Here is a 15265-nt window from a genome sequence, read left to right as displayed (position 1 = left end):
TGGAAACAATGGGTCACCAATGCCCCTGTGCAATGCAGTAGAGAAACAAACTCCCATGTCATTCGTTTTGGTGGCACCATTGTGAATGTTGTGGTGAGTCAGGAACACATACTAGTATTACTAGTATTATTAACAACATAAAGTGTCTCCTACACATATTATAAAGATATAATCCAGAGAGGAGTGTAATCAGAGACTATTACCAACCATAAAATACTGAAATAACTTTCAAAGTGGACACAAGAGGCCTTACAGAAAAAATTCAAACTCTGATGGATCTCTGATGTGTAAGCTGTGAAGATATCAGGGGAACCTACATGTCTATAAAAATGGAAATCAAACATTTTTTGATGGTGTTGAGGACACTCTTGACTACAAGGACACAGAATCTGGAAAATAAGCTGGGAGATGGTGTCCTTGAAGCTCCTACGTATCTGCCTCTCTCCCAGTGTGGGGAATCCACTATCTGAAGAATGTCTTCTCCGCATCTGCTTTAAAATCGCACACAGGTGAGCTGTTGGTGAATGCTAACATGGAACCACAAAAGGGATAGATTCTGGAAAGTCTAGGTCCTAATATGACTCACAGGCAAGATAACTCCAACTCCAGATTTTCTGTATTATCACAAGTCTCACAGTCTATTCAACAAATACCAGTCAGAAGGAAACACAAAAAGCAAATAAGAAAAATCATAATTTACATAACAGTATACTCTTTGACATATCAGTCATACATAAAATTTATTCCAAGTATTTAATGGAATGGAAAATGGGAAAAGTCTCCTATACACACCACCACCAGAAAGGATCTTTCTCAGTAAAAAGGATACAATATATACAATATATTATATACCTAGGAACTGCCACACAAAACTACTAGGAAATCCCAACAAATACCTAACTGCCATTTTTCAATGGCCCATTAACAGAGGATGAATAGAACATTATAAAAATTTAAGTCTCACTGCATACTAGAAATACACTTAAATTCATCCATGAATCCAACAGGCTTCAGAAGTAAATAGAACAAAGTAACTATCCAAATAAAGGAAAAATCACTACCTTTAAACGTTATGTACTATTGTTGAAAGACGAATTACAGAATGAATTCACATTAATATTTGTTTGTGAAATTAGTAGAAATCCACCATTGAAGGATACACTTGAAGAAAGATCCTGAGTAAACACATTTATAAATTTTTGTTTGTTTGTTTGTTTGGCTGCATTGGGTCTTCGCTGCTGTACATGGGCTTTCTCTAGTTGTGGCGAGCAGGGGCTGCTTTTCATTGCAGTGCACGGGCTTCTCATTGTGGCAGCTTCCCTTGTTGTGGAGAATGGGCTCTAGGTGCATAGGCTTCAGTAGTTGTGGCACATGGGCTCAGTAGTTGTGGCTCATGGCCTCTAGAACCCAGGCTCAGTAGTTGTGGCACATGGGCTTAGTTGCTCTGTGGCATGTGGGATCTTCCAGGACTAGGGCTTGAACCCATGTACCCTGTATTGGCAGGCAGATTCTTAACCACTGCACCACCAGGGAAGTCCTATAAACTTTTAAAACAACTCTTTCTGGACTTCACTGGCAGTCCAGTGGTTAAGACTCCACACTTCCATTGCACGGGGCACAGGTTTGATCCCTGATTGGGGAACTAAGATGCCCCACATGCTGCACAGCCTGGCAAAAAAATAATAATAATAAACAAAAATTTTAAAAACTTTCATATTGAAGGTTTTTTGGAACATTAGGCATAGATTACTTTCCATCAAGTTATCTCATGTTACTTACATTTATACTTCTTTTCCATGGGAGTTTTTACATGTAATGATATCGATCAATTGAAGTGTTTCCCAGGCTGTTTACAAATAAGGTTTTATCTAGTAAATCCTTTTATGGTTTCATAAACTACAAAGATCAGAAAAGCTATTCCCACATTCGTCATATTTTATATGATTTCTGTCCAGTGTGCAGTCTCAGGTCTTTGAACGACTGAGAGGCAAATGAAGGATTTCTCACATTCCTGTCATTGGTAGGGTTTCTGTCCAGTGTGAATTCTTTCATGCACTTGAACATATGCAGAAGTGAAGGTTTTCCCTTCATTTTTACATTCATAGGGTTTTTCTCAAGTATGGGTCCTTCGATGTATTTTCAAAACCGCTAGATATCTATAACTTTTACCACATTGTTCACATTGATATGGTTTCTCTCCAGTGTGACTCCTTTCATGTGTTTTAAGAGAACTGGGATTAATGAATACTCTCTCACATTCTTTACATTTATAAGGTCCATCCCCAGTGTGTGTTATCATGTGTTTCTGAAGGGTTATTTTCCATGTGAAGGCTTTCCCACATTCCTTACATTCATAGGGTTTTTCTCCAGTGTGGATTCTTTCATGATTTTGAAGAGACCGGGCAGTATTCAATACTTTAGAACATGTTTTACACACATATGGTGTCTCTCCTGTGTGATGTCTTTTGTGTAGCTGTAAGGAACTGAAATGATTGAAGGCTTTACCACACTGCTTACATTCATAGAGTTTCTCTCCCCTGTGAATTCTTTCATGGATTTGAATAGTTTCAGGACTTTTAAAGGCTTTTCCACATTGTTTACATTGATAGGGTTTCTCTCCGTTGTGACTGCTTTCATGCATTCGAAGACAACTGGGATAAATGAATGCTTTCTCACATTTCTGACATTTATAAGGTAAATCCCCAGCGTGAGTTACCATGTGTTTTCGAAAAGTTGTTTCCCACATGAAGGCTTTCCCACATTCCTTACATTCATAGGGCTTCTCTCCTGTGTGAGTTCTTTTGTGTATTCGGAAGGATTTTTGATATCGAAAGACTTTTCCACATTGTTCACATTCATAGGGCTTCTCTCCAGTGTGACTCCTTTCATGTGTTCTAAGAGAACTAGGAGAAATGAATGCTTTCCCACATTCTTTACATTTATATACCTTCTCATGGTACTTTTGATACTCTCTTCGTTTGTTTTCAATGTGACATTTCATGTGTCTATTAAAGGATGAATGATGCATGAAGACCTTTGCACATGCACTGCATTCCCATGGTTTTAAACCAGGAGTTTTCTTCTTCAGATTGAGAGTTGGAATAAGGGTGAAGTTTTCTCCACAGAAACTACTGCCTTTACTTTCATAGAGTCTCTCTACCATAGAACTTCTGTAAACAATGAGAAGATTATTAATGATTTCTTTATTAAGAAATCATTTATTTATTGTATTTATTATGATTTATAGGAACAGTGAGGTTTTCTATCTTGTGTGAATTGTTAGAAGTTGAATAAACTGAATGCTCTGCAACAGGACTTCACCTCTTCTATTAAAAAGTGATATTCAAATATAGGGTTTATTGACTGCACATGAACTATATTGGAAGCAAAGAACATTTATATCACATTTAAAAAAATACTTTTTCGGAGACATTTTCTGAGAATAGAATAACTAAATTTGAAGACTGGGCTATTTGTTTTTGTTGACTTCTTTAAAATTTTCAGAATATACCATGATTCTCACAAGACAATGCTTTGAATTGCGGGTGTGACTCACCTTAATTTTCTCCCCTGGTTTTTGTACTGATCTTCAATGTCATGATCTTCCTGTTTTGTTTCTGAAATGCAGAACCAGAAAAATGATCCCAAAGTACTAAAAATGATAGAAAAATTATTGGACTTTAGGCCCATGATGAGCTCTGACCATGTCTAGTTTCCTTTCTTTCTTCTTCTCTTTATTTTGGGGGAGCGGGTGCTGTGCAGTATGGCCTACAGGATCTTAGTTTCCTGACTAGAGACTGAACTGAGGCCACAGCAGTGGTGAAAGTGCCGAGTCCTAACCACTGCACCGCTGGGGATTTCCCTTTGATCCCCACCTCCCCTAGCTTCTTTACCAAAGTTTTCCCTTTCCACATTCCACATCTTTGAACAATATTGACAGGTAAGAAACACTTGTTCTCTAATTGACAAAGGGAGGGAATTTTTCATTCTTACCTACTGAGACCAGGTTCTGGAAGTTTTCCCACATCACATCTCTGTAGAGTTTCCTCTGTGAGGAATCCAGTAAAACCCACTCCTCCAGGGTGAAGTTCACAGCCACATCCTCAAAGGCCAATGAGTCCTAAAACACCCAAAATAGGGGCACACTGAGATGCATGAGACTGACAGAACTAGACACCCACACTCGATTTATAGGAAGGTTACATACAATTCTGTTGTTTACAAAGAGTTATTCTGTGACTTGATCATGATAAACTTATTCTCCACACTTCCTCAATAATTTAACAGCATCATGAACAAATGGAAATTATTTACACATAACTTCTGGGGTCACAGTATCGCTTATATCACAATAATGGCAGAGCCCAGAGAATGAGAAATACTTTACAAATGAAAGAAACATCATTTTAAGAACAACGATTTCTGCTGAAAAAATTCTTTCGTCTTCTTCTTATGATCCACAAGTTACAGTACTCCATGAGGCAGAGGATCAAGATTGCATGAGGTTTTAATAAATAGGCACACAGTGAAGAACTGGAAGCTTTTTTCTAATCCTATCACCTATCATCAGAGGCCAGGTGACCTGTAGAAATCAAACTTTTAACAAAGCCCAGCTGGCCACACTGTCCCAAAGTCCTCCAGGCCTTTAGAAGAAATCACAATCACACACAGTTGCCTGAATATAAATATTCTTCTGCAGATGCACTGCTTTTAAGTTGTATAATGATTAGCACAGACTGTTTTTCCTTCCTCTCTACATATAATTTGATGCAGGTAGAAAGTTACTTCAAATTTAGAGCTCAGACATGGGGAAGAAGCATTAATGTTAGATCACAAAATCCCTATACTCAGGTGCCTCAAGGCGCTTCCAGCCAAATTTTAGAACACACAGTGCAATTACATGCCCCAAAAAACTCTTTCTCTTCACACCATAACAGTATACTCTGGGTCTTACTGCCCTCAAGGAACATGTTAAGAGCTACAGTTTACAAGGGAGCTCACCAAAGTCTGTAACACTTTGATGGTGAATTTTCCCATGATTATAAATTATGTACGGGTTTCATCATTGGCTTCCTCCAAAAGAACATAAAGTCTCCATCCTGATATTTCAGGAACAGGAGTTTTCCAAGCAGCCAGTATTGCAACTGCTAAGTGAAAATCTAGTCTGGGATTTATGAAATTAGAAGTTGTGATTCTCCATCTCACAAGAAGAGAATGAAAAAGCTTGAAATAAAGAAGTCCTCCCAGAGCCATGAGAGCACTGACTTCAAAGGGTAAACTGGTGCCCTAAAACTGAGAAAGAGAAAAGACTTTTTTTTTTTTTTTTTTTTTTGCGGTACGCAGGCCTCTCACTTTTGTGGCCTCTCCCGTTGCGGAGCACAGGCTCCGGACGCGCAGGCTCAGCGGCCATGGCTCACAGGCCCAGCCACTCTGCAGCATGTGGGATCCTCCCTGACCAGGGCACAAACCCGCGTCCCCTGCATCGGCAGGCGGACTTTCAACGACTGCACCACCACGGAAGCCCAGAAAGACATTTTTTAAATATGCCCCAAAGATTCTGTTCTTAAGGCCGGTACCCAAAAAAACTGTTTCACTGTAGTCTAACACAAAGACAAAAAGGATCAAAAAAGAAAGAACACAGTATCCATGAACTCTGGCATGACCTTCTTTAACAGAAGATTTAAGATACATATAATGAAAATAATTGAAGGAAAAGAGAGACAGAAATAAGTAACGACCACTGAGATGTTCCTAATATTAATGATAGACAACACCCATAGATCCATGAGGCTCAGTGAACAATAAAAATGAAAACACCTAAAATGGAGACCAAAGTATATTATATTTAAAGTAGAGAGAAAAACAAAGGCAAAGAGAATATATATTGTAAGAAGCCAGAGGTACACTTTAGGTATAGAGAAATAAAGATTAGAATCAAACTGGACTTCTTTTCAGGAAAAAAAACCAATAATAATAATTATATACATACGTATATATGAAAGAACTAAGTGGATTGAAACATTTAAAGTTTTGAAATTAAAAAAAAAACCAGTGTCCTAGAATTCTGTTAGGAAGCACAATTATCCTTAAAAAATAGAAGGCCATTTTGAGACAAAAATTGATGGAACTTGTCAGTAGTATGCCAACTTTGAAAGACATTAAAATTCATCAGAAAGAATGTAAATTACGTAGGGGAATTAAAAGAGGAATAAATAAAGGTAAACATCTTTTATATTTCTTTTATAATAGATGACACTTTGTCTAAAATCATATTAGCAAGAATGACATTGATAATGATAACCTTGTGGATAAGTGAAATAAATGACAGCCATATCAATAGGGACAGAGGAGGGGAAATGGGAATAGTGTGGTATGAGGTACCTGAACAACCACTGCATTAAGTTGTACTGCAACTTAAGAGGTACTGCATTAAGTTGCAGACTGATGTGGGTTAGTTCTAAATGTATACTGAAAACTCAAGGGCAACCACTAAAAAAGTTCTTTACAAAGGTATAGGTTAAGAATGGAAAAAAGGAAGAATCAGACAAAATGCTCAGTTAAATCCAGAGAAGGTAGAAAAAAGAGAAAAGACAAATGAAAAAATAAGGGCAACAAATAGAGTAAAAAGTGTTAGATATTAATCCAACCATATTAGTCACCATTTCAGTCAACAATGGTCTCAATACAAATGAAAGAAAATTACAGTAATATCAGATTTACTTATTCACTTTTATTGAAGTATAGATGATTTACAAAGTTGTGTTAGGTTCTGGTGTACAGAAAAGTGATTCAGATATATATATATATATTTATATATATATATTCTTTTTCATATTCTTTTCCATTAAGGTTTTCTACAGGATTTTACAGTACCTTGTGCTATACAATAGGACCTTGTTGTTTATCTATTTTATATATAATAGCTTGTTTCTGCTAATTCCAAACTCCTAATTTATCTCCCCCCTACCCCCTTTCCCCTTTGGTAACCATAACTTTCATTTTGATGTCTGTCTGTTTTTGTTTTGAAAATAAGTTCATTTGTGACATATTTTAGATATCACATATAAGTGATATCATATGGTATTTCTCTTTCTCCATCTGACTTACTTCATGTAGTATGATAATCTGTACATCTATCCATGTTGCTGCAAATGGCATTATTTCACCTTTAATGGCTGAGTAGTATTCCACTGAATATATATACTACATCTTCTTTATCCATTCATCTGCCAATGGACATGTAGGTTGTTTCCATGTCTTGGTTGCTGTAAATAGTGCTGCTATGAACATTTGGGTGCCTGTATCATTTTGAATTCGTTTTCTCTGGATATATACCTAGGACTGGGATTTCTGGATGATATGGCAACTCTAGTGTTTTGGGGAACCTCCATACTGTTTTCCAAAGAAGATGCACCAATCTACATTCCTTCCAACAGTACAAAAGGGCTCCGTTTTCTCCACTCCCTCTCTAGCATTTGTTATTTGCAGACTTTTAATGATGGCCATTCTGACCAATGTGAGGTGGGCACCTCACTGCAGTTTTGATTTGCATTTCTCTAACAATTAGCAATGCTGAACATCTTTTCATGTGCCTATTGGCCATATGTATGTCTTCTTTGGAGATATGTCTATTTAGGTCTTCTGCCCATTTTTTATTGGGTTGTCTTTTTTGTTATTGGATAGTATGTGCTATTTGTATATTTTAGAAATTAAGCCCCTGTTGGTGGCATCATTGACAAATATTTTCTCCTAGTACGTAGGTTGTGTTTTCATTTTGTTTATGGTTTCCTTTGCTGTACAAAAGCTTATACGTTGTTTGGGACCCATTTGTTTATTTTTACTTTTATTTCTATTGTCTTGAGAGACCAACCTGAGAAAACATTGGTATAATTTATATCAGAGAATGTTTTGTCTATGTTCTCTTCTATGAATTTTATGATGTCATGTCTTACATTTAAGTCTTTAAGCCATTTCGAGTATATTTTTGTATATGGTGTGAGGGTGTGTTCTAACTTCATTGATTTACATGAGGCAGTCCAACTTTCCCAACACCACTTGCTGAAGAGACCTTCTTTTCCCCATTGTATATTCTTGTCTCCTTTGTCAAAGATTAATTGACCATTGGTGTGTGGGTCTATTTCTGGCCTCTCTATTCTGTTCCATTGAGTCTATATTTCTGGTTTTGTGGCAGTATCACACTGTTTTGACAACTTTAACTTTGTATTATTGTCTGAAATCTGGGAGGGTTATGCCTTTGGCTTTTTTCTTTTTCCTCAGAATTGCTTTGGCAATTCTGGGTCTTTTACAGTTCCATATACCTTTTAGGATTATTTGTTCTAGTTCTGTGAAAAATGTCATGAGTAATTTGATAGGGATCACATTAAATCTGTAGATTACTTTGGGTACTATGTCCATTTTAACAAAAATAATTCCTCCAATCCAAGAGTATGGGTTAGCTTTCCATTTTTTAAAAAATAAACTTATTTATTTATTTTTGGCTGTATTGGGTCTTCATTGCTGCACGCGAGCTTTCTTTAGTTGTGTCGAGCGGGGGCTACTCTTTGTTGTGGTGTGCAGGCTTCTCAGTGTGGTTGCTTCTCTTGTTGAGGAGCACGGGCTCTAGGCGTGCAGGCTGTAGACTGCAGGCTCAGTAGTTGTGGCACATGGACTAAGTTGCTCCATGGCATGTGGGATCTTCCCAGACCAGGGCTCAAACCCGTGTCCCCTGCATCGGCAGGCGGATTCTTAACCATTGCACCACCAGGGAAGCCCAGCTTTCTATTTTTTGATTCAGTTCAATTTCCTTTATCAATGTTTTATGGTGCTCAACATATCTCTTTCACCTCCTTGGTCAGGTTTATTCCAAAGTATTTTATTTTTTTCAGTGCATACTGTTTTTTTTTTACTTTCCCTTTCTGATATCGTAATATGTGATTTTTAAAATTACAATTATATGTAGTCTACCAAAAACTCATTTTAAATATGAAGGCACTGGTAGATGAGAAATAAAGCAATGGGGATAAATACACCATGCCAAAACTAACCAAAAGAATGCTGGCACTCGTATATGAACTTTAGAGAATGCAGATTTCAGACCAAGGAAAACTCAGAGGTAGAAAGGACTTTACATAATGACAAAAAGGTCCATTCTGCAAGAAGGCATAACAGTCCTTCATGTGTACATACATAGCAACAAAGCGGCAAAATACATAAGGCAAGACATGAAGAATGCAGGGAGGAATACATAAATCCATTATTATAGTCATACATCAACACCCCCTTCTCATAAGCTGTATACAACAGCAGGCAGAAAATCAGGAAGGACAGACTTGCTTTGAAGAATACTATGAAATAACTAAATGTAATTGCACTTCATGCAACAAGAGCTGAAAACGCATTCTTCTAAAATTCATATGAAACATTCAACCAGACCGAACACTTTCTGGGACATAAAGCATACCTTAACAAATCTGAAAGAAGAAAAATCATACAAACCATGCTCCTAGAACTCAAAGGCATTCATCTAGCAATCAATACAAGCAAGAGATTTGGAAAAACCCCTAACACACAAAGGTTCAACAACATATTTTTAAGTAATACATGGGATCAAAGAAGAAGTCTCAAGAGAAATTAAGATTTGTTTTGAGCTAAATTGTGGCATGCAGCAAAAGCAGTGCCTACAGAGAAATTTATGTCATCATCAACTGGGAAAAAAGGTCTGTAAACAACAACACAAGCATCTACCTTAAGAAACAATAAAGAGGGCTTCCCTGGTGGTGCAGTGGTTGAGAATCCACCTGCCGATGCAGGGGACATGGGTTCATGCCCCGGTCCGGGAAGATCCCACATGCCGTGGAGTGGCTGGGCCCGTGAGCCATGGCCACTGAGCCTGCGCGTCCGGAGCCTGTGCTCCGCAACGGGAGAGGCCACAACAGTGAGAGGCCCGCGTACCACAAAAAAAAAAAAAAAAACAATAAAGAGAAGACGATATAATCACAAAATAAGCAAAATAAAGTTATAAAAATCAGAAAGGAAATTAATGTAATTGTGGGTAATTGAAGGAGAAAAAAACTTTTAAGCTAGTTCTTTGACAAGATTAATAACACTGATAAACATCTAATCAATATGCCTATAAGGGAAGACAGAGGGTAAAAGGAAATATCAGAAAAGAACAAAGGGGGAAATGAAAATTTCAAAGGATTTGGTAAAATACAGCATCCATTTTTAATCACAAACAAGTAATAGAGGGAACTTCTACTTCCTGAAAAAGAACATATTCATGTATCCTGTAGGTAAATTCAAATATTTGGTCTCTAGGACATAATTATCTCTGTGAAACATCTTAAAGATTCTCCAACAACAGATAACTCTTGGAATTAAGAGGGCATATCCTGGGCTTCCCTGGTGGCGCAGTGGTTAAGAAGGTACCTGCCAGTGCAGGGGACACGGGTTTGAGCCCAGGTCTGGGAAGATCCCACATGTCGTGGAGCAGCTAAGCCCGTGTGCCACAACTACTGAGCCTGCGCTCTAGAGCCTGTGAGCCACAACTACTGAGCCAACGTGCCACAACTACTGAAACCTGCACGTCTAGAGCCCGTGCTCCACAACAAGAGAAGTCACCGCAATGAGAAGACCACGCACCGCAACGCAGAGTAGCCCTCGCTCGCCACAACTAGGGAGAAGCCCACGCGCAGCAACGAAAACCCAAAGCAGCCAAATAAATAAATAACATAAATAAATTTATTAAAAAAATAGAAGACATATCTCAAGATTGAAAGATAATCAACTGTTTTCCTGTAGACCCACACTGAACTTGGACAAAGAAGGAAAGGCAATTCAAATGAAAAGAATATCTTTTAAACAAATAGTGCTGTAAATAATGGATATTCACAAACACACACACACACACACAAAGCAAATGTAAACACTTACACGTTTTACAAAAAAAGCCTCAAAACACATCACAGATCTAAATGTAAAATGCAAAAGTAATAAACTCCTCGAAAATATCATGGAAGGAAATCTAGGTCACTTTGGGTTTGGTGATGAATTTTCAAATATAACAACAAACACAAGGTCTGTAAAAGAGAAAAAGGATAATTTCACTTCATTAAAATAAAAAACGTCTCCTCTCAGAAAGGCAGTGTTAAGGGAATGAAAAGCCAAGTCACAGGATATGAAAAAATATTAATATTTGCAAACCACTTATGTGATAAATAACTGGTATTCAAAATATCCAGGAACTATTAAAACTCAATAGTAAGAAGATAAATAATCCAATTGAAAATGGGCAAAAGATCTGAACAAACAGCTCCCCAAAAAAGATATATAGAAGGGAAACTGGAAATATGAAAACATGCTCAATGTCAAATGTCAGTGGGAAATTGCAAATAAAACGGGCTATCACTACACACCTATTTAATAACTAAAATGCAAAACACCAAATGGATGTGAAGGTAATCCTCATTCATTGCTGGGGGGAATGGAACTTGGTACCCCTACAAAGGAAGACAGGAGCTCTCTTTCAAAACAAAATATACTCTTAGTATGTATATTAAGACCCAGCAATCACACTCCTTGTTATTTGTCCAAATGAGATCAACTCATATTCACACAAAACTCATACACAAATACCTGTAGGGGCTTTATTCATAACTGGCATGAGTCAACAGGTAAGCAAGATATCTTGCAAGAGTCAAATAGTCAGTGGTATATCCATATGATGAATAAAAAGGAATAAAGTATCAAGCTATGAAAACACATGAAGCAAAGCTCAAAAGTATATTGCTACCGGAAAGAAGCCAATCTGGCAGAGCTATATACTGTATGATTCCAAGTATAGGAGGGCCTTCAAGTACTTCCCCTCGCAGGCTCAAAGGGGGCCTTGGCCTGAAGACACTGACCTCAGGCTCTGCTCCCAGCTACAGGTGCTCTCCACCACCACTGATACTTTAAATACACAAACCCTGTTTGAACAATTCAGCAAAATCACTCAAATCCAGTGTTTATGTGGAAATGAGAGAAGAAAATTATAAGCCACTTCTACTAGTTCACCAGGAAACCCCAAATATCTATTCCTTTTCAGAAAAAAAATGTCAGTCAATTACTCCCAAGGCAATTTCATTTACTACATAATTAATCACGCTTGAATACTTCTTCTCTACAAGTCTAAATCTTGGAACTTCATTTGAAATCCACCAAAAGTAAAGGAGAGGCCACAAAAACTTAACCACACTTCCTCAGGGACTGAATAAAAGCAAAAAATTCTTAACAAATGGAATGTAATACTGGAATTTTTTTCCCCCTGAAATTCACCTCATTTACCTCTTTGGAAATATTTTATATGGACCTTGAAGCTCTATTTTACACTATTGAAGAAAGAAACTTAAATAAGCGAGTAAATCTTTTGAAGGGGACTAACCTAGGAATGGGCAGGGTAGATCGTCCATAAAAGTTCAAAAAAAACCTCCACGAAAGGACTTCCTATAGGATATCTGTTTCCAGTAAAAAAATCAGAAGAAAGGACTTCATACAACCCACTTCCAAATGGTCATTGTCGGCTTCTGCTCTTGTAAAATATCCACAGACCACCCCCCGCCCCCCCAAAAAATACCATCCACGTCACTAAGGAAATAGGATAAACAATTAAAATATTTGTTTGAAATGCACTGCGGAGACGAATAGATGATAGGTAATTTGAATCGGAGAGGCGAAACTGACTTTGGGAATGAGGGAAGCGATCTGGAAATTTAATGATTTATTGCCAGCCCTACAAAGAGCTCCTCTGGGGGGCTAAGGTCTTTGAAATTCTGCTTCCCAAACGTTTGGAAAACTCAGAGAAAAAATGAAACCGTGTAAGTCAGAGGGGACTTGAACCCACGTGCCGGGACTCGAACCCTGCCTAAACCCAGATTGGGACTTGAACCTATGGTCTTTTAATTAGAATCACTCACCTGGTGTTGGACTTACTGAGGCTCGAGTTCTTTGTGTCACAGTGCAGAAGGAATTCAGCAAGAGGCAAAGAGATAGGCAAGAGGTAGATTTATTAATATAGGACGCTTGCAAGAGACGCAAGCAGGCAGGGGGGCTCTGCCCTGAGGATTAACCGGGCTATATTTTTATAGTCAAAGGAAAGTGGGGAAGGGGAAAAAGACTGCCTTCTTCCTCATTCTTCGGGTAGAAGTCAGGCTTAGGTCACTAGCTCCTCCTTCCTATGACATAGGAGAGTGTCTGACCCTATGAAGTCAAACTAGGACTGTCATAGAGCTTATTCAAATCAGGAGAAAGGTGGTAACATACACTAAAGTATGTTGTATCGTCTCAAGTCTCCATATAATGAGGGTCTCCTACTTTGGAATGTCACATTTCTCTTAAAATTCCTGTCCTTGGTGTTAAGGATCATTACCTTGCTGAACTCGACCAGCGGAACGCAGGCCTCATTTTTTCTTTCACTTAATGATCTGGGGCATATCTCATGCTTTTATTTATGGCTTTATACTTAAGGAGGCCTGCTTGGTTCCACATTTCCGATAGCTTTCTTGAGCGATCAATAAGTTACAGTGGTCTCCCAAAGTTCCCTAGGTTTCCCTCTCTATTTACAATCCCCTACTGGGACTTCTACAACTACCAGTGTAACTATTCTATTCTATCCCTATCAAAACGGGTGCCCCCTGGGGCAGAAAGGAAAGGCTGAGACCCCTCAGACCACAGCTAATCCCACGACCGAACCCTGGAGAACGAGTCCCAATTGTCACCTGAAGACTGTGCCTGAGGTCACCACACAATCTGGGGGGAGAAGAGCGGCTGCAGAGCAGCCGGGTGAGGCTCCGGGGCAAAAGTTCCTGCAGCGAAGTGACCGGACAGGACGCCCGGGGTCCGAGCTGCCGGGCCAACCCCACCACTGAGACCCGGAGGGGACTGAGGTCCGAGCAGCGCCCCCCGCGTATCCGCAGACTCCGGAGTTGACCGCGAAGTGACCGGGTCAAGAAAGATGGCCGGTTTCGGCCGGTTGCGACCAGTCCCTTCGCAGCGTCCACAGCCCGGCTTAGCACACTCACCATTTCGAGGTTTCCTGGGTCTGTCTGAGTCCCTCCTAACGACTGCAAGGACTAGTGCAGAACACAGGGCAACAGAAGGTACGCGAGAGTTAACAGGTTAGTGAACCGAGAAAGACACGCGACCCCTCCACTGTAGAAGGTAAGGAAGTCCACGCCTGAGTGGGGAACCGCTCCGCCCACCTGCCTCAGCGGCCGCCTGGTTGGACAGATCTCAATACCCCGCCCCCTAGTGCCTGAGTGACAACCTGTGGGAGGTGGGATGGGACCTGTCCCCGCCTGGCACGTTTGCTTGGTAAAACAACATTTCCTGGCCTGGGATTGTCTCAGTTGTCTTCCGCAGCTCCTCCTGCACTGGGATTCCTGATTCTGTTTCAAGATGCAGCAAGTACAGATAAGAGGGTGGCCCAGGCCAGTCCTGCCTGGAACAAGAGGGTCTTATGTCCTCCAGGGGTCAAGGGCTTGGTGTAAGGCTGTGTGGCCAGGCATGGAACCGACCTGCAGAATAGCTCTTAGTAGGGCTGGCAAGAACTCATGAAATTTCCAGAGCGCTCCCCGCCTTCCCAAAGTCAGTTTCCCCTCTCCGATTCACATCATCTATCAACTATTCGTCTCCCGTGGTGTATTTTAAACACACCCAGTATTTTAATTATGTATCCTATTTGCGCAGAGTCGCGGATTGCACTGGGGAGGGGGGCGGTCTGTGGATGTTTTACACGAGGGGAAAGCCGAGAATAACCACTTGGAAGTAGGTGTATGAAATCCCTTCTCCCAATTTTTTTTCTTGGAAGAGACATCCTATGGGGAATCATTTTGTGGAGGGTTTTTTTTTTTCAAACTTTTCTGGACGAGCTAACCTGTAACAACTGCCCATCTCTGGGTTAGTGCCCTTCAAAAGATTTACTCACTTATTTAAATTTCTTTTTTCAATAGTGTAAAATGTACTTAATTAATAGAGCTTGAAAGACCGTATAAAATATTTTCAAAGAGGCAAGAGGGGTAAATTTCAGGGGAAAACAAAAATCCAGTGTTACATTCCAGTTGTTAAGAATTTTTATTTCACAGGCTTCCGTGGTGGTGTAGTGGTTAAGAATCCATCTGCCAATGCAGGGGACATGGGTTCAAGCCCTGGTCCAGGAAAATCCCACATGCCGCGGGGCAACGAAGCCCGTGCACCACAACTACTGAGCCTGTGCTCTAGAGCCCACGAG

At 39.6% G+C, this 15265-nt stretch overlaps 1 protein-coding gene across 1 annotated transcript in view; it reads right to left on the bottom strand.

The window, feature by feature from the left end:
• The window catches only part of LOC136120396 (zinc finger protein 721-like), a 48149-nt gene extending 34089 nt beyond the window's left edge, over positions 1 to 14060 (bottom strand). The window contains 5 exon segments of the mRNA XM_065873809.1: positions 1934 to 1986; positions 1988 to 3170; positions 3557 to 3606; positions 3968 to 4120; positions 13755 to 14060. Of these exon segments, the coding sequence (XP_065729881.1) occupies positions 1934 to 1986; positions 1988 to 3170; positions 3557 to 3606; positions 3968 to 4120; positions 13755 to 14060 (1745 nt within the window).
• Between the last annotated feature and the right edge of the window lie 1205 nt (positions 14061 to 15265).

Source organism: Phocoena phocoena, chromosome 3, assembly GCF_963924675.1.
Source record: "Phocoena phocoena chromosome 3, mPhoPho1.1, whole genome shotgun sequence".
Lineage (NCBI taxonomy): Eukaryota > Metazoa > Chordata > Mammalia > Artiodactyla > Phocoenidae > Phocoena > Phocoena phocoena.
The sequence above is the reverse complement of the archived record's forward strand: the minus strand, read 5'-3'. Positions and strand labels throughout refer to the sequence as shown.